Here is an 18,855-nt window from a genome sequence, read left to right on the forward strand (position 1 = left end):
TTGGAAGTATTTAATTTATTAGGATACCTATTCTGCCAATAATAGTACATAGAAACTTCTATGGTTTACCGAAAATAACCTATTTTAATACATTGCTATAAATATAAACTATTTTTGTTCTTCCATCCATCCATCCACCCGATGTTCTTTGGTAAAACATAAATATTTGCGGGTAGCTACAATTTAGCAATACGACGTGTATTCTACCCTGCCAACACCAAAAGGACTAATTCTTCATAGTGAACTCTTGACACCTACGTCCTTTATTGTAAGTAGGAGGGTAGGATTATTAATTAAGACGGGCATTTTACTAAGCATAGCTACACATATTTCCGATAAATATACTTATATGTAGTAATTTGTTATATGTAGTAATTTGTTTGGAATTCCTTAAGAACTTTCATCCCATATTTTTCAAGTAAATAGGTGAAATTCGAAAAGCGCTGGAGCAAATGTTTTTTAGGGTTCCGTACCTAAAAGGAAAAAAAATTAACTCGTATAGGATTACTTTGCTATCCGTCCGTCCATCTATCAAACCTCTAAGTCAAGGCAATCAAAAGCTACAGTCATTAAAAAGGTGTTTCCAAACCAATTGCCTTAACAGAAAAAGTTATAGGGTACTTCCGGCTGTCCTAGAACTTGAATTTTGCATAAAGGTAGCTCTTATAGCACAATTAATAAGAAAAATCTGAAAATCATAATTTTTCATGTCTGACTGTCTATGTGAATACGCCATCTAAAATGACCCCACATCGCGTACATTTTGCCTATGAGCTTAGAAGGCTCTACTAACATTGCATCACCTCCTCTGCTAACATCCCCTCGCAGGTAAAATTTTCAAAAACGCTTGAACAAATATCTATTTATTTCTTATAAGTAGTCTAATGCCAAGTTTCATAAAGAACCATCGATTTATTTTCGACAATGACGATCTTCCATATAAAGTTTCATCCCCTATTTCACCCCTCACAGAAAGAGTTTTAAAGACGCGCGAACAAATATGTATTTATCTCTTAGCACGTGCCCAAATGCCAAATTTCATAAAGAACCGTCGAATTATCTTCGACAATGATGATCTTCCATATAAAGTTTCATCCCTATTTCACCCCCTCACAGGAAGAATTTTTAAAAAACGCGCGAAAAATATCTATTTATCTCTTATCACGTACCCAAATGCCAAGTTTCATAAAGAACCATCGATTTATCTTCGACAATGACGATCTTCCATATAAACTTTCATCCCCTATTTCACCCCCTCACACGAAGAATTTTAAAAAACGTGCGAACAAATATCTATTTATCTCTTTTCATGTGCCGAAATGGCAAGTTTAATAAAGATTCATCGATTTATCTTCGATAATGACGACCTTCCATATAAACTTTCATCCCCTATTTCATCCCCTCACAGGTCGAATTTTCAAAAAATCTCAAACAAATATAGACTTATTCTTATTAAGTGCCTAAATGCCAAGTTACATAGTTTTATCTTTGACAGCGACGAACTTCCACCATATAAACTTCATCCCCTATTTCAACCCTTTAAAGCCTCTTTTTTGCGATAAAAGGTAGCCTATGTTCTTTCCCATGGTCTATTCTATCTCTGTACCAAATTTCATCAAAATCGGTTCAGCGGTTTAGGCGTGAAAGCGTAACAGACAGACAGACAGACAGACAGAGTTACTTTCGCATTTATAATATTAGTATGGATTTCTAGTACATAGGTAGCAAAGATATTTTAACAATTTTAAAAGCAGCAGTAATATTCACAATTTTTAAAGTTAGGTATTTTTAACGATGTTGAAACTAGAGTTTTGGTACTTGGTTATTGATCTAATCAAATATTCTAATCAAACTTATTACCACTTTGACGAAGGATTTACTTTTTCAGAATTCCGGTGGTTTCGAATGGGACGAAAAGACTCAGGGCCTAATTCTTAGCGCATTCTATTACGGCTACATAGTAACGCACATGCCAGGAGGATTGCTAGCGGAGAAGTTTGGAGGAAAATACTCGCTGGGCTTCGGTATTCTCAGTACAGCTGTCTTCACGCTTTTACTCCATGGGCAGTGACTGCAGGCGGCGCGGAGGGGCTCATAGTTTTGAGAGTCTTGGAAGGACTTGGAGAGGTAAGAATCCTTCTCAATTTCAAACTAAGTTGTAAAATAAAATACTACTGCTCATGTCACCGCATGTAGTCATTTTAATCACAAACGAATTTGATCACAATCATATTTAAAATATTCGCATTGTGCTATTGACATCTCTATCACTTACGCTAGAAATGAAATGTCTCTCTTTTACACATGCAAATATTTTGGTGAGTTGCCAAGTGAAGTGCCGGCATTATGCATAAATACGAGTATACGCAAACGTTAAAGATTTAGTAATGACAGCTGTCAGAATATCGCTTGGTGGTGGTCTGTGCTTTGTTGATTTTGCGGGTAGGTCATTAAAAGACATAATGACATGGATCTTATTTACAAATAAACAGGCATTCTTGAACGATCAAGTAGCATTAATCACAAGTCTGCATCGGCCTTTACCTATAGCTTATAAAATGGTGTTTTCGAGTAAGTGCCGTTGTATCAATGTGGTCATTTAGTTTCGTAAATTCTAGTTTTTTAAAAGCGATTTTCAGATAAATGACTCTTCAAGATTGTTTACCCTTTTTCTAATCTAATGCTAAAATAAACGCTCTAGGTTGGCAACGTATCTGCAATACCCCTGGTGTTGCAGATGTTTATGGGCGGTGGTGATCTCTTACCATCAGGAGACCCACTTGCTCGTTTGCCTTCCAGTCTAATAAAAAAACAAAAAAAAACGCAATACGGACACCACGTTGAAATCTTTATACATTTCTTTTTTTACAGGGGACCACATTTCCCGCGTTGAATGCGATGTTGGCTCGCTGGGCGCCTTTGTCTGAGCGTGGCCGAATGGGCTCACTCGTGTTCGGTGGCGCTCAAATAGGCAATATTGCTGGCACCTACCTATCCGGACTGGTCATGAAGGAGACCAGAGAATGGCAGTCCGTATTCTACTTATTTGGTGCTATCGGCATATTGTGGTTCATATTGTGGGTAAGTTCGCTTCTTCTGCCGCGAAAGATAAGCGTTTGCAGATGTAGGAATTCTGACATACTTATTTCTTCCTGACCCAAACCCCCGTTCAAATTATATTACGTGGAACTTGTAGGAGCAGCAGTCGGTGTCCTTTCAGAGGTTTATCGTGGATACAATAAAATGTAGACGGATGATTTCTCAGATGAATCAGGATTTATTCAATTACAGTACAGCAACAAAATAACAAGCAGTGAGTCGACGGACGGAAGACGAGATAGAGAGCAGTAGACAACCCATGGTGTTGTGATTACACAAAAGGTCATAAGGCATGCCATGCAATAGAGATAATGCATATCTACATGCCCATTCATTGTCAATCTTAACACTTCCCCTTATGCATTATAATCTAATGCCGAACACAACAAATTGCATGCTTGATGACTCTACATAGACTCTACATTGACTCTATATTGACTCTACATCAATCCTACATCGACTCTACATCAACACTTTATTGACTCTACACAATGCAAGATTCAAGTAGGTATACAGTCCAAACCATAAAATAACAACCTATCATGCTAACTTAGCATAAACAAACAATTCATGATGCATGTACACAATCATAATTAGCAAGGCTTTACACACATTTTATTCATCAATAAACTGTTTCTTCTAGCACTTAATACCTTAGTTAGAGCATCGGCTATCATTCTTTCAGTACTCAGATACTTTACAACCATAAACCCTTTTTGCACTAAATCTTTAATAAAATGAAATCTAACATCAATATGCTTAGTGCGCTTATGACACAATTCTTTGTTCTCAATTAATTTATGCGCACTCTGATTATCATTATAAACAATAATGCTCATACGGGTATCTGGAAGTATCTCTGACATAAGGTTCTGTATAAAACATAAGTCCTTAGATACATCTGCTATAGCCATATACTCAGCTTCAGTACTACTCAACGCTACCGACCTTTGCTTTCTGGATTCCCAATTAACTGTGTTATTTCCCAGCTTTATAACGAAACCAGTATAAGACTTTCTATCAAGACAGTCATTTCCCCAGTCAGCGTCACTATATGCACTTAATGACAATTCCTTACTTTTATAAACAATAAACCGTAATTAATTGTACCTGCTAAATATCGTAGCAAACGCTTGGCAGCTGACCAATGTGATTTCCCATAACAGTTATTATACTGACTAAGTTTGCTACACGCGAAAGCAATATCCGGTCGTGTACAGACAGACAAATACATTAATGAACCAATAAGCTGTCTGTACTTGAATGTGTCATCACTTAAACATTCATTTTTATTTTCCAATTCTAACTTAGTACACTGAAGCATAGGTGTATATACAGGCTTGCAATTAGACATATTAAATTTATTTAAAATGCTCTTTATGTACACAGTCTGATCCAAAGACAAAGTCCCGTTTTTTCTATCTCTACGAACACGGATACCTAAGTAGCTTTGTATGGGACCCAGATTTTTAATGTTAAATTCTTTCTCTAATGTTTGCAATAGCTTGACTTTACATAAGCTATCTTTTTGATAAAACAAATAAAAATCATCAACATACAATGCTACGATAACAAAATCATTTTTTGACCTTATGTAGTACACACAAGGTTCACTTTTACTTTGAACCAAACCATTGTTACACAGAACATTGTGAATTTTTAAATTCCACATGCGACTAGATTGCTTCAGTCCATATATACTTTTTTGAAGTAAACATACCTTACTATGGTCTACATTATAACCTTTAGGTTGTTCCATATAAATGGTCTCTTCTAAATTTCCATTCAGAAATGCTGTAGTTACATCAATGTGATCTATATTTAAATCTAGTTCATTTGCCAAACTAAATAATATCCTCATGGTAGAGTGGCGTACGACAGGCGAGAATGTATCATTGTAATCAATCCCCTCCTGCTGCGTAAAGCCCCTCGCGACGAGTCGTGCTTTATGACATATAAAATTACCAGAGGCATCATTTTTAATTTTATATACCCACTTACTTTTTACCACATTGACGTTCTTAGGTCTGTCTACCAGCTTCCAAACCTTGTTCTTCATTAGCGAGTCGTATTCCTGCGTCATAGCAGCTCGCCAGTCATCAGCATCAGCGCTGGATACGGCCTCTTCATACGTAGTTGGCTCGAACGCACGACCATTCGCCATCAAAGATAAATCGTAATCGGCATACCTCTTGGGTAGAGCAGAACGCGTACTACGCACTGGACGCTCTGTAGAGGTCGAAGGTCGGGCTTCCGCCTCTGCCGTCACTTCCCCTCCAGCAGACGTGGTGCTGCCCGGTGAGCACTCTTTCACTCCCGCAGAACCATCAGATAGAGAGCCACTCTCACTTGCAGAGCAATACTCTTCATCAGCTCCATCTGAAAAATTTAATGAGTAATTATGATCACGTTTAATACTCTCTAAAATGTTGCTACTATCATTTACAACTCCTATATCAGTACTATCATTCCTGCTAATAGACTCGATGCTACTCTCATTTACATCACTAGGACTACTACTTTCGTTCCTATTACTAATTCCTATGCTACTCTCATTCACATACCTAGGACTACTCGTTTCGTTCCTACAAATTCCTATGCTACTCTCATTCACATCACTGACAATAGTACTCTCATTCCTACTGCTGGAACCAATGCTATTCTCATTCACATCACCTGACAATGACACATTGCAATTATCCTCATTATTTATAAATCCATAAATAAAATCCAAATTAAAATTATTGCAATTATCATTATTATTCTGTCGAAAATTATAAAACCTATTTTCTAAAAATTCTACATCTCTTGACAATACAACTTTTCTCGGGTCTAAACAGTCAGCCAACCTATAACCTTTACTTGTGTCTGAATAACCCACAAACACATATGGTTTTGACTTTGCATCTAATTTACCACGTTTAACATCTGGTACCTTTACATATGCCATACAACCAAAGACCCGGAGTTGACCAAGGTCCACTCTAGACCCAGTCCATACCTCCTCCGGAATACGTCCACCTAATGCCACTGTTGGAGATCTATTCTTCAAATATATGGCGGCCATCACAGCCTCACCCCAAAAACGGCGGTCCAGTCCCGACTGCTGCAGCATGCACCGGACTTTATTCATTAAAGTGCGGTTGAGCCTCTCCGATACGGAATTCTGTTGTGGACAATATGGCACTGTTGTTTGATGCACTATACCCTTTCTTTTCAAGAAATGAGAAAGTTGTTTGTTGCAATACTCTCCGCCATTATCTGAACGTAGACACTTAACATACAGCCCTGTCTGCCTTTCTAACATACTAACTAATTCAATAAAACGGTCACATACCTCAGATTTCTTCTTTAATAAGAACCAAATGATTTCCTCGTGCAGTCATCCGTGAAGGTGAGCAGATATTTCGCGCCACCCCAGCTACTCGGCAGTGGGCCACATACATCAGAGTGTATCAGAGCTAGCGGTTTATCAGCTAGCACACTTGCCCCTTTAGGAAAAGGCTTAGCGGCCAACTTCCCCTCAAGGCAAGGAACACATTTACCTTCCTGCTGTCCTTGGTTCTGCAACAAAAGATTTTTAGGCAACCTATCCCCAAGCGACTGCAAATCCCTCTGATTAATATGCCCCAACCTCTGGTGCCACAATTGTTTTGCATCCTGAGTAGCAACTGCGGAACTAACAAACTCTCGCCCTTGTGAGGGTTTGTAGTTCACCACATTGCACGAATTCTCACCTATGCTCAATCTATACATACCGTTTTGTACAAAAGCAGACGCAACCCTGTTAAGACCTTTGTCTACAATGACACACCCTGTCCTGTCGAACCTCACGCTGTAACCTCGACTAATTAGCCTACTAACAGATATTAAATTTGTTGCAAGACCTGGTACATACAAAACGCTACACAATTTTCTTAATTTACCATTTAAGTTCAAAAATACATCACCTATACCTTCACATTGCATTTGTTCATTATTTGCAACTGTCACTTTATTATTAAAAGTCTTCAAATTGACAAAAGAGTCCAGAGAATTACACATGTGCGAAGTACATCCAGAGTCCACGAACCACACATCCTGGTGCACCTCAAAACCTGCAGCCATGGCCTGGTCTTCGCTACTCTTGCTCCTGTGCTTCAGTTTCAATTTTAAACAATTTGCCTTCATGTGACCTACTTTCTTGCAGAAGTGACATCTTCCTTTAAATGATCTATTCTTCAAAAGAAATGCAGTGTTGTTCTCGGAGTCAGACTTCCTGTATTCCTCCTGTAACAAGCGGGCTCGGACAACCTCGCTGGACAATTTCTTTGTCATATTTGCGGTCTCCAAATTTGAAACAAGAGAATCATACTCAACAGGCAATCCACTCAACAATACCTCTGCTACTTCAGTGTCTTCAATTATTTTACCTATATCGGCCAATTGTTGAACATTTGTCATTATAGCTTCTATGTAATCTGACATAGACTTGAAATTGCAGAACTCTATTCTGTGTAATTGCCTTAATAAGAGTACTCTGCGCACCAAACCTGAATCTTCGAAGACGTCAGCAAGGCATTTCCACGCCTCCTTGGCGGTTTTGGCATTTCTTACGTATTGGTATAGGTTTGATTTAGTAGCTAAGCATATTCTTGCTAGGGCGCGCTGGTCACGCAGCACATCTCCCTCACTAGTACCAGTCTCCACAATGTCCCACAATCCATCATGCATCAATGACATTCTTACTGCGAATTTCCAAGAATGGTAATTGCGAGCGCCTTCCAGTTTTTCAATGCTGGCATGAGAGCTTGCGGCATGCATCACTGTCGCTTGCGAGTTCGCGGCAGGCATGTTGCCACGAGGTTCCAACACATCATCACCATTAGCAGGCATATCGCTCCAAAAAAATATAAATATTTGCGCTTACTTGTGTTCAGTCAGATGCTTAACCTCATCCATCCACGTTCTTCGTGAACTGGGCATACATAACCTGTAGGAGCAGCAGTCGGTGTCCTTTCAGAGGTTTATCGTGGATACAATAAATGAAGACGGATGATTTCTCAGATGAATCAGGATTTATTCAATTACAGTACAGCAACAAAATAACAAGCAGTGAGTCGACGGACGGAAGACGAGATAGAGAGCAGTAGACAACCCATGGTGTTGTCATTACACAAAAGGTCATAAGGCATGCCATGCAATAGAGATAATGCATATCTACATGCCCATTCATTATCAATCTTAAACAAACTGAGACCTTATTGTCTAAACGCACTTGAAATAACGATCGTTTTCACCACTTCTTTCTTCACATGGTATAAGACAAGGTAAGGAAGAGACGGTGAATGTGATCGCGAACGTTAGTGCGTTAACTATACGGCCACCGGTTTTTCCAGTTTACTGTAACTCGAGCTGCATTATTTTTGAATAAACCACACCCAATTGTCTGTAAAAATAAACAAGACTGATGAAAGTTGAACGTTGAATGAAAAAAAAAAAGATGTAAAAACTTTCACGGTGCTCAATTTGTTTTTAAAGAACTGCTTAATCTGCGCTTTTTCGAGTTGAATAATTACTTAAGTCTCAAGTCAAATAAAAATCATTACTCTTCCTTTGGCTTTGCCGTACTTGAGTAAAAAAGTACCGACTAAGAACCTACATGAGACCCGGTAGAAAAGTAGGTACGTCTAACAACTACTATGTAAGCTGATTTGCGATGTTTGATTGTTATTATTGTGTGCGGTGCAAATGTATGCACACGGCTAGATTAAAGTATTGCTGGCCTTACTTCGCCGTTCGGTGAACTCCGTCTTTACTTTTACAAGCTTTTTTATTTTGCTTTCAACATTTGTTTGTTAGTCATAGTTTGGAGCGAAATCTAGTGATAATAGGTACAATAATCATAGTGGAGTTCTGGTTTTCCGGCCAAGATCTTCTCCGGCGCAGAGCAGACTCTTTTAAAAAGTATAGTCAGCAAAAAAACTTGCATTAAATCTATATTTTTTAACAAAAAACTTTCTTTTTGATCTGAGATAACAGTGAAAAAATACCTACCTCCTCTTCGTTCGTCGGTTGCTACCCGCTCTTAGCTTTTTGTAAGCAAATTCGAAGAAAACATCTCGCTTTGCGATACGAAATAATACGAATTATAATATACAAACACCAAAACACATGCGCTATACATAAATAATTACCATTATAATTGAAGTTTAAACATTGTTATGTTTTACAGACGTTGCTGTGTTACAATGATCCCGAGTCCCATCCTTTCATTTCTGATCAAGAAAAGAAGTTTTTGGAGGAAGCTTTGGGCAGGCACCGAAGCAGTGAACCCTCTTCTATCCCGTGGAAGGCCATCGTTATGTCCGTACCTCTGTGGGCCCTCGTTTGCGCTCAGGTTTGTATTAACGTATTTCATGTACACTGACGAACAATAGTAAAGATTCGTTTAAGATAATGCTGGTAAGACACCTGGGCGCTAGATGATGTAATGTGAATGCGACTTAATATAAATCATTAACGACTTGTTTGCGATGATGCTGGCTTAACGATTGATATCAACATTTTAGAAAAACATCCAGGATTTAAAATAACCGGACCAGTTAGCTAGCTAAACTCGCGTGGAGAGGATTCCGTACTTTCCTAGTTGAAGTTGGACTTTCCTAGACAATAACGAATTCTTCCTTTTAATGTAAATACCGTACATTACCGGAGTATTGACTGTCAGCTGACAAACAGAGACATGCAAGTGATCCTATAAGAGTTCCGTTTTATCATTTAAGGTACGGAACCCTTATTAACACGCAATCAATGATTTACAGTAGATACGTCCACTCTCAATCAAGCTAAATACACTAGTGATGCACTACAAATTTTCATAATTTCTTGGCGCCTACCTTTTGGGAAAGGTTCTTCAATGCTATATATAATTTCTTTGGCTGTACCATGGATATTAAACTTCTGTTTTTCGTTGAGTAAAGAAATTTTTACTCAAGGTTTTTTGCGCCGCGTCGATAAATTGTAGGTAGAGTTTTCCTATTCCTGTCGGTCTAATTGTTACTAGATTTCCTCTATTATTGTTTAATAGGTATCGAGAAAAGCCATGATAAGGAACTAAGATCTTCTTTTCACATAAATAACCAATTAAGTGGTTTAGCCTTCTGCTTCTTCGACCTTTACAGCTCTGCTACTACGGCTTGTATTTACTTAAGTAGTAATAACTAACATTTACAGTTACCTATCGTTATTATAGTGGATTCATGATGATTTAAAGATGAACATTTTTAAACCATTCTATCATGCGGGATTGATTCAAAACGTAAGCCTATTTTATAAAAAAAAAGTAATGAAGCCATATATTATTTTCATTTTCATTTTCATTTTCATATAACACTGTGTTCATAATAATTCCTAATATCAAAACTAAACGCTTCTCTTGGTGATTACCTATATCAAGGAATCGACTGAGGGCGTAGCTCCTTCAAGCTTCAAGCAGCCTGAGGAGGCACAATAATAATATAGTACGTAATTAATTAATTCTCGGGACAAATTACACCAATCGACCTAGCCCCAAATTAAGCAAAGATTGTACACTTTTACTGTAAAGTAGGTACTTAGTTTACGTTAAAGGCGTCGCAAGGGGTAGCAGGGAGGGGCAGTGCCAAATGTAAAGCAACCAAACCAAAGACCTTGACTCCTTGACTTGACTTGCATGATCGATCAAGGCTCGTACTACAACTCAAAAGCTACATATACTCTCGACTTTCCTACAATTCATATTTTTCTCATTCTCCATGTCTAAAAATGTATAAAAAAAAAAATACTAAAAGATAGTCTTGAATCATGTTCATTGTGGTGAACATTGACAAATTAAGGGTAGAAATGAGTTTAAATGTTTTAATGAATAATTTTCTCCATAGATTGGGCATGACTACGGATACTTTACGATGGTAACAGATTTGCCGAAGTACATGACAGGGGTGTTGAAATTCGACATACACAGGACCGGTATGCTTGCGGCGCTACCGTATCTCGTTATGTGGATATGCTCCATAGTCTTTGGATGGATTTGTGATAAGATCGTCAAGAGGAAGTGGATGACGGTCACCAATGCCCGGAAAACCTTTACTACCATTGGTAAGTAATAATAAATTAATAAAATGACGGAAGAGTCGTGTCGGACATCCATGAGGATGTCGACATAACTGCTTGTCGATTTAAAATCGTAAATTCAAAATCCAATACTCATACAAGCTTCTATATTTTAAATACCCTACGTACAGTCAAGTGCAAAAATAAGTATCTATTCGAATAATTTATTGAATCAGGCGTTACTTATGTGGTGTGCAGCGGCCTTAAGGCTATGTATATTTTTCTAATTTTGGCCGAATCGATATCTTTGTACCTACTCATAGCCTAGGCCCAGATACAAATCACGTGATGTACTTTTTTGCCTTATTCTTATTGCATTCTCTAGTAGTACAAATTGTAATTAGGTATCATCAGCCAAATAAGTGGTCTATCAATTTTAAACAAGTTGCTATCAAATATATATGTCGCTAAAGTCGAACTTTCAAGTTGACATACACGTGTTTTGGCATTATTGTTTAATGACATGCAAACGATTATCAACTTTAGGGTGGTAGACCACATATTTGGCTGATGGCACCTTAACTTAATAGTTACATATACGTCTCCTTTTTCAGCGTCCGTGGGCCCAGGCATTTGCATGATTCTGGCTTCATACTCTGGCTGCGACACGACCACAGTGGTGGCCTTGTTCACGGTATCCATGGGTCTGATGGGAGCATTCTACCCTGGGATGAAGGTCAACGCCCTAGACTTGAGCTGCAACTATGCTGGGACCATAATGGCAATCGTGAACGGACTGGGTGCTGTTACGGGGATCATTGCCCGTATTTGGTGGGACTGCTGACACCCGATGTAAGTTAAACACCAAGGAAACCTTGTTGTTATAGTTGTCTTTGGCAATTCGCGCACGACGTGGCCGCGGTATGACGTGCTCGCAACGACCAGAACTAAAGAAACTATTATGAATATGAGGCCAACTGGCTGCTTCTTTAGGATCTCCTCAAATCTATATCAAAAAACTCTATGTCCACGCAATAAGGGCGAAAAAGACGTCGATCAGCTCGGCCGACGCGAAAAGACGTTTACCGACGGGAAGACGTGTTCGATAGATGTGGGGAGACCCTTAGTTAATCTGGTCGTTGCGGGCACTGGTTGTGGTCTTGGCGTGGCTGTCTAGTGCACGAGGTGCCTTTGTCAAAATAAATATCAGGCCCTAAGTATAGTACGAAAAATTGCAAAATTCGAACTTCGTAACCTGCTGCCCCGCTAACGCACCACACCTGTAATCTGTGTAAAGCTCAAGTCTTGCGTACAATATATCGAAATTGACAAACATAGGACGAACACAACGTCTTATAGTCGGCCATCTGAATTATTTTTAATATTGACTCTATGCAGCTTCCTTATTACTTCTATGTATTTAACCTCCGACCCAAAAAGAGGGGCGTTATAAGTTTGCCTGGTATCGTAGCTCTCGAACGGATGAACCGATTTCGATGCGGTTTTTTATGTAGTTATTATTTTAAACTGCGATCCAGTATTCATGTAGATTTATGAATATGAGGCCAGAACATGTAGATTTTTTTTTACACAAAACTGACCGTGATTGACCCCTACCTCAGCTGATGTTAAGTGCAGATGAGGCCAAATACATACAGAATACTTACAAGTCATGTTATCTTTCAGAGCACATTAGTGCAATGGCGTCTAGTCTTCTGGATCACATTAGCAGTATTCATCGTCACAAACCTGGTGTATGTAGCGTGGGCTTCCGGCGATGAACAGTGGTGGAACAGTTCCTCCCAGGACCCGAGGCGGCGGCAAAAGACAGAGGCCGGCGACTCGTCTCGATCAGTCAACGCAGAGGTGATATTGTAATAGAATAGTACAGCAATCGGAGAATACAGGAAACTAGCACACTGAGTTGATTGAAGTGTGTAATTGTACAAATAAGTTTTACTTATCTGTACATGCAGATACAGTACAAATCCCAAGATCAACATGAATGTTGGAAGTTGGCGGTTCTAGAAAATATTTGAACACTTGAGTTTTAAGATTTTTTTGATATTGGTCGCTCAATCAAAGTTGTCTTGTGTACTGAAGCTCGTAAATCGTAAAAATATAAACTGAAATGGAGATTCTTCAAGGTGTGTGAAGATGTAGGTATTTATAAGCTATATTTAAGTATACTATTATAAATAGGTATTTTAGAAAGTATTATAAGATTTATCGATGTGTTTCCAAAAGAATAAAAGTACAAAACATAAAATCAATCATCAATCAGTAAACATTTGTACGAATGGATATTCTGCTGCACTGATGTATTAAACTGCTGGCTATGATTTGATCATCACATTTTATATTAAAAATCGAAAAAAAAATGTACAAAAGTGTAGAAGTGAACAAATTTTTTTGTTATTGTAATTAATGATATTGAATGTTTTTTGTAATGATGATGATTAAATAAAATAGGTACACATAAAAGTAAAATGAAATAAACTCTGATAAAACTGACTGCCTAAGTAAAGTTACATGCTTGTTAGTAATAGGTACTTAATAAGTTTTAAATGACAAAAAAGGGATTTACTTTCAAAGCTATTTTGTTCACACTATTCCTAATTGAGCGATTTTTAAGAAAACGGCTGTGAACATAATTATTTTACACCTATATTTTGCCTTAAAAGTGCATTTGTGCCATGGTTTTTGTTTGTAGATACAATGAATGTGCTTAATGAGTGTATGGTGTGTGTAGTTATACATGTTAAATTAGTAAAATTGTTAGAAAAATAATAAACTTATTTCGTTAAATAAAAAAAGTTTTTATAAACAGAAGTTTTATTAATATCAACACAACTGTCATATTTATGAAATAAATAATGAACAACATTTTAACTTATATATAAGAATGCAGAACTAATTTTATAAGACATGATTAATTTACCCGACCCATATTTTATTGTTAATAACGCTTTTCGATTAAATAAAATTTGTGCTTAAATGCAAGAGGAAATCTCTACTTTTCCTCAATTTCTACTTTTGTCAGGCATCAACAAAAACTTAATTTCAATAATTACTATAAAATTTAATAAATAATATAACGAATCTATAAAATTTAGTCAATTATTAAATTAAAAAAAACGCAATATAAAAATATAATCTTTACTTCCCTTTCTACTATGCTATCTATATTTAGATTAGCATCAAGATTCTGTGACGTTACGCAATTTTTCGACGAATTTGGTGGTATGCGGGGGGGAGGAGGCGACGGAGGAATATCCCGCCGGTGCAGTGATTGGCAGGTTTTTATGTCAGTGACATTAGGCTGTGAGTATTTCCGCGGTAATCCACGTGTGGCTCAAGTAATAAATAAAGTAGTTTGTCACATGGTATAATTTTTCATTTCACAATCATACTCCCTTATATAAAGGCAAAGCTTGGGTTGGTGCCATATATGGTGAAGCACGAATCATGGAATAATGAACTAGGTTCGATTTACAGCCCCAGCTACCTACATTTTCTGTATTTTTACACGGTTAAATTACCTTCACCTGTAACTACATATTTATGACTTAACGTAATCCTTGAACTTGAATTTCACCCACCAATATTACATCAGGTCATTCTTACCTCAGGCTAAAACGATTCTAAAGGCCTTCATCCTCAGAACAAGTCCATTACAGACCCGGCTCCTGCGTCACTAAGGTCTGTCCTCTGATTGAGTATCCTTAGAGCCTCAGGCGGTTCAATCACGCGGATTCCCTGGTTCAGTAGGGTCTCCTTCGCCGCTATAGAAGGTTTCTTTACCTGCGCACGAAGGCAACGCGCGTCATCGTATTCCATGTTTAGTAGTTTGCAGGATTCTAGTAATCTGGAATGTTCGATGTGAGCTTTAGTTCGACAATAAACAGTAAATGCGGACGCCATTATTAACACATTCGGCCCCAGAGACTGGTCTGACTTTTTAGTTCTTACTCCTATGCCAGTGACACGTATTTGTGACTACTATGGGATATGTGTAGGCATAGCGTAAGAGCTAAGTGGATCGTTGCCGGGGCCAAGCGCGTTAAGTAAAACCTTATAAAAGTATTTTTGGAGTCCATAAATAGAAAAAAGCGATCTTAAAATAAGTCACTCATCAAGACAAAACAACTATCTAAAATTTAGAGCTTACTTCGGCAAGTAGTTGATCTGAGAAGCACTTTTATTGGGCGGTGCGAACGCTGGCACGAGGTTCCGTTTGACATCGTGCGTGAACTGCATAGTGCCGCCCGTGTTGAACCAGCTTTCTAGCACCACTTCCTATATTGACGATATGAATAGGTAATGCAGTAAGCCTGTGTATTTAAACTAGCGGCCCACCCCGGCTTCTCGCGGGTGTAATTTGGAAAAAAGAGGTGTTTTTTTTATTTTTCAGAGAACAAATCCTAAAGACATAACAAGGTAATAAGAAATTAAATAACTAAATGAAAATTAAAATTACATCATCATCATCATGTCAGCCGAAAGATGTCCACTGCTGGATATAGGCCTCCCGCAAGGCTTTCCACCCAGACCGGTCTTGTACTTTCCGCATCCATCGCGATCCCGATCTTAACCAGGTCGTCGCTCCATCTTATTGGAGGCCTACCGACAGCTCGTCTCCCGTTCCGAGGACGCCATTCGAGAAAAATTACATGCTTAAAACTAAATTAATCTAGAAATGGACCCAAGGCATTGTGCCAAAAAGGCTGGCAGCGTGTCCTCGATAAATAGTTACGCTAATTCTTTGAGTGAAATAGCCATCGGCCCTTAGGTCTACAGTTATTATAACTAGGCACTTTTGATTCTGACTTAAATATGCCATGCTTCTTTTCATTTCTCGAACGCAAATTATTTTTGTAAGACGTATGACTTACCTCAAATATGTAACCGTCCACGTTTTCAGCCAGGCATCCTCTAAGTCTCACTGATAAGGCTGGCGCCAGCCTCGCGGAAGCGGTAGCGAGACGAGCACATAACGCGGAAAGAGGCCGGCAAAGTGGACCTGACACGCACAGAGCGTTTTCTTCCACCACCAGCATCGCGTGCCATCTGTCAACAAATAGTAATTTCATTACCAAGCTTGTCCCGTTCTTACCGACATGCCTTATGTAAAATGGAGGTTTCTTGACAGGTGAAATATCACAGTTAAATGGGTCGATCAACTTTTTCGTGTCTCGTTGCTATAGTTACGTTCTCCTGAGTCACACTTTAAATCGTAAGTTTATATTATAGTATTAAAATTGCCAAATATGCATTTTGTGGTAGTTTTAAAACCTTCTACCTCTTGGTCATCTAATATGCATGTTAGTATAATGTGACACAATACTTATTCTATTAAACTGTACTACTTTTGTCCCTTCGCCAACGGGACAGAACAACAACAATAAATAGCTGATGTACCCAAATAACATAAACGGGACTTATCATAATTTATTGAATCAGGCGTTACATGCCAAAGATGTCAAACGAATATCACGATACTAAAATACCAACTAGCCTGTCACAGAAAGTACAGAAACCCTTATGAACGACCATGTATGAGCTTACTTCTGCCTTCGGTACTCGCGCATAGCCGCTTTGAACTCCATAAACGCGTGATCCACTAGTGCTTTGAGGCCGGCGTCCCGCAGCCGCCCGAGCAGTCCCGGCGCTTCAGCCCACACGCCAGCCTCTTCTGCCGCTTGACTCGTCAGCTCTGGTACGTTTCTAGTGCCCGTTGGTGACATCTGTAATGGTATGTTATTTATCAAGGGAGAAAAATACGGCTTACCAACGAGTACTATTGTACTATTTATCCCTTTTTCTTAATCAAAATTCTTGCCAAGTTCCAACGGGATATTGAATTCTGCAACGGGAAAAAAGATCCGGACGCAAACTAGTTTTTAAGCAGAGAAGTAGACTTACGATATCGAACTGACTAAGTTCAGGCATCGCGGAATTTCGGCGCGTCAACTCATCAAGTGCCAGATTCTTGGCCTTTTGTTCCACATCCTTCAGTGATAAAGCTTCATCCTCGGAATCTAAAACAAACAAAACATCACCAGTTCAATCAGACCTATCATGAGACTAAGTTCACTGATCGAGTTGCTTCTAAGACTGAGTTACTTTTTAGGGTCTCCCTACATCTGTTGACGCGGAATCGGCTTAGGCCAACCAAAAAACGCTTTATTTCCACGCAATAAGTGTGAAAAAGACGACTTCCCGTCGGGAAACGTCGTGTTGCGTCGGCCGAGCTGATCGACGTCTTTTTCGCTCTTATTGCGTGGACATAAAGAGTTTTTTGATCGGCTAAAGCCGATTCCGTGTCGATAGGTTTGAGACCCTTAGCCAAGTCGCAATTTCGTCTAGATGATTTTAGGACGAGTTGATAGAGTAGGATCAGCTGCGTTTATTTGATTCTAACCCAAATTTCTCAACTTGGCCGCATATAATATACAAGTTCTGAATTTCCCAACAATAAAATCTGCCTGGAAAGAGATCTTTCTATTGTAGCCTCTCCCCCACAATTTAAAGTGACGACATACCAGGCTATAACTTACCAGATTTCTCTTTGCCGCGTTTGTCGTCGTCATTTTCGTCGTCCGAGCCCAACGACTCTGAGTCTTCTTGATGCTGCTGATGCGTGAAGTGTTGGAATTGACGCCGGTAGTAATGTAGTTGCAGGTAATGCTGCGAAAGGAGGTATGATATTACTAGTCATTACACTATCACTGTAGTCCATAGCTTTAATAAAAACCTTAAATTAATTTCCGGGATCTTACTAAAGTCTAATTTGAATCCCCAAAAATTTAATCATGATTTTCATTGACGTTACACTATGAGTAGGTATAAACAGCCGTGCAAAATTTTATGACTCAAAGCCTGGTTATTATTTCGAGATGATCATGATGTTATCCCTATCCTGTAGGAATATCAGGATAAAAAGTAGCCCATGTGTTATTCTAGAATATCCAGTTATGTACCTACATATTAAATTTAATCCAAATCCGTTCAACCGTTACTACAACTTAAATAGTTTGCTAATATCGTTCGAAACTCCCATCATTCTCTCTCAATCTTCAGGAATACGAATAAAACCGACGAGTCCCGAGCGACATTAACATTCTGGTTGTACTAGTACTGTAAGTACCTAACTGTAATTATCTCGCCCATTTTTTTTCATTTTCGTGTAGGTAATTATTTATATAAACAATGCAATGTTTTTTAATTTTATTTCAGAAATAAAAACAAAAATTTCAATTATCATTACTTTTAGATCACCCCTCGTACTTTCGCATTAATATAGTATAAGGGGAGGCCTTTGCCCAGCAGTGGGACACATAATATAGGCTAAGAAAAAAATTGTAAGGATAGTAAGGAAAAGGAACTTTGATATAAAAGCGCTTACTAGTGAATGCGCCCACTGCAGCAGTACTTCGCGCGAGTAGTGCGCAGCGTTGACGACAGCACTGAGGGGGTCCCGCGCCCCGCCCGCCAGGAACGAGTCCGCTTCCAAAGCACCCAGGGCTGCGCTCATGATCTGCGTCAACCGTACCCGCCATTCTTCCACAAGCTCTAGTTGAAGCTCCAGGAATTGGAGGCTGCAAGAAGACCACAGCTAATGAAAGTTATAGTAGTGCCACGAAAGTTGAAGTGAATGATTACACACACCAGCTACAAAAA

The 18,855-nt window shown here is 38.7% G+C and overlaps 2 protein-coding genes and 1 pseudogene across 2 annotated transcripts; 1 reads left to right on the top strand and 2 right to left on the bottom strand.

Moving 5' to 3' along the window:
* The window catches only part of LOC141428668 (putative inorganic phosphate cotransporter), a 5,090-nt pseudogene extending 4,272 nt beyond the window's left edge, over positions 1–818 (bottom strand).
* A 976-nt stretch (positions 819–1,794) lies between these two features.
* LOC141428669 (putative inorganic phosphate cotransporter) lies at positions 1,795–13,463 on the top strand. The gene is given in 9 exon segments (XM_074088674.1): positions 1,795–1,821; positions 1,889–2,048; positions 2,051–2,127; positions 2,872–3,081; positions 9,314–9,478; positions 11,001–11,217; positions 11,787–11,990; positions 11,993–12,024; positions 12,859–13,463. Coding segments are annotated over 9 exon segments (1,284 nt in total). The 3' UTR covers positions 13,051–13,463.
* A 537-nt stretch (positions 13,464–14,000) lies between these two features.
* On the bottom strand, positions 14,001–18,768 carry LOC141428996 (RAD50-interacting protein 1-like). Its single transcript, XM_074089123.1, has 7 exons — positions 18,581–18,768; positions 17,733–17,862; positions 17,098–17,213; positions 16,741–16,919; positions 16,068–16,242; positions 15,344–15,471; positions 14,001–15,040 (listed from the first exon to the last, which is right to left on the bottom strand). The coding sequence occupies exons 1-7, from the start codon at positions 18,707–18,709 to the stop codon at positions 14,833–14,835; spliced, it is 1,065 nt and encodes a 354-aa protein (XP_073945224.1). The 5' UTR covers positions 18,710–18,768; the 3' UTR covers positions 14,001–14,832.
* Between the last annotated feature and the right edge of the window lie 87 nt (positions 18,769–18,855).

Source organism: Choristoneura fumiferana, chromosome 6 (assembly GCF_025370935.1).
Source record: "Choristoneura fumiferana chromosome 6, NRCan_CFum_1, whole genome shotgun sequence".
Taxonomy (NCBI): Eukaryota; Metazoa; Arthropoda; class Insecta; order Lepidoptera; family Tortricidae; genus Choristoneura; species Choristoneura fumiferana.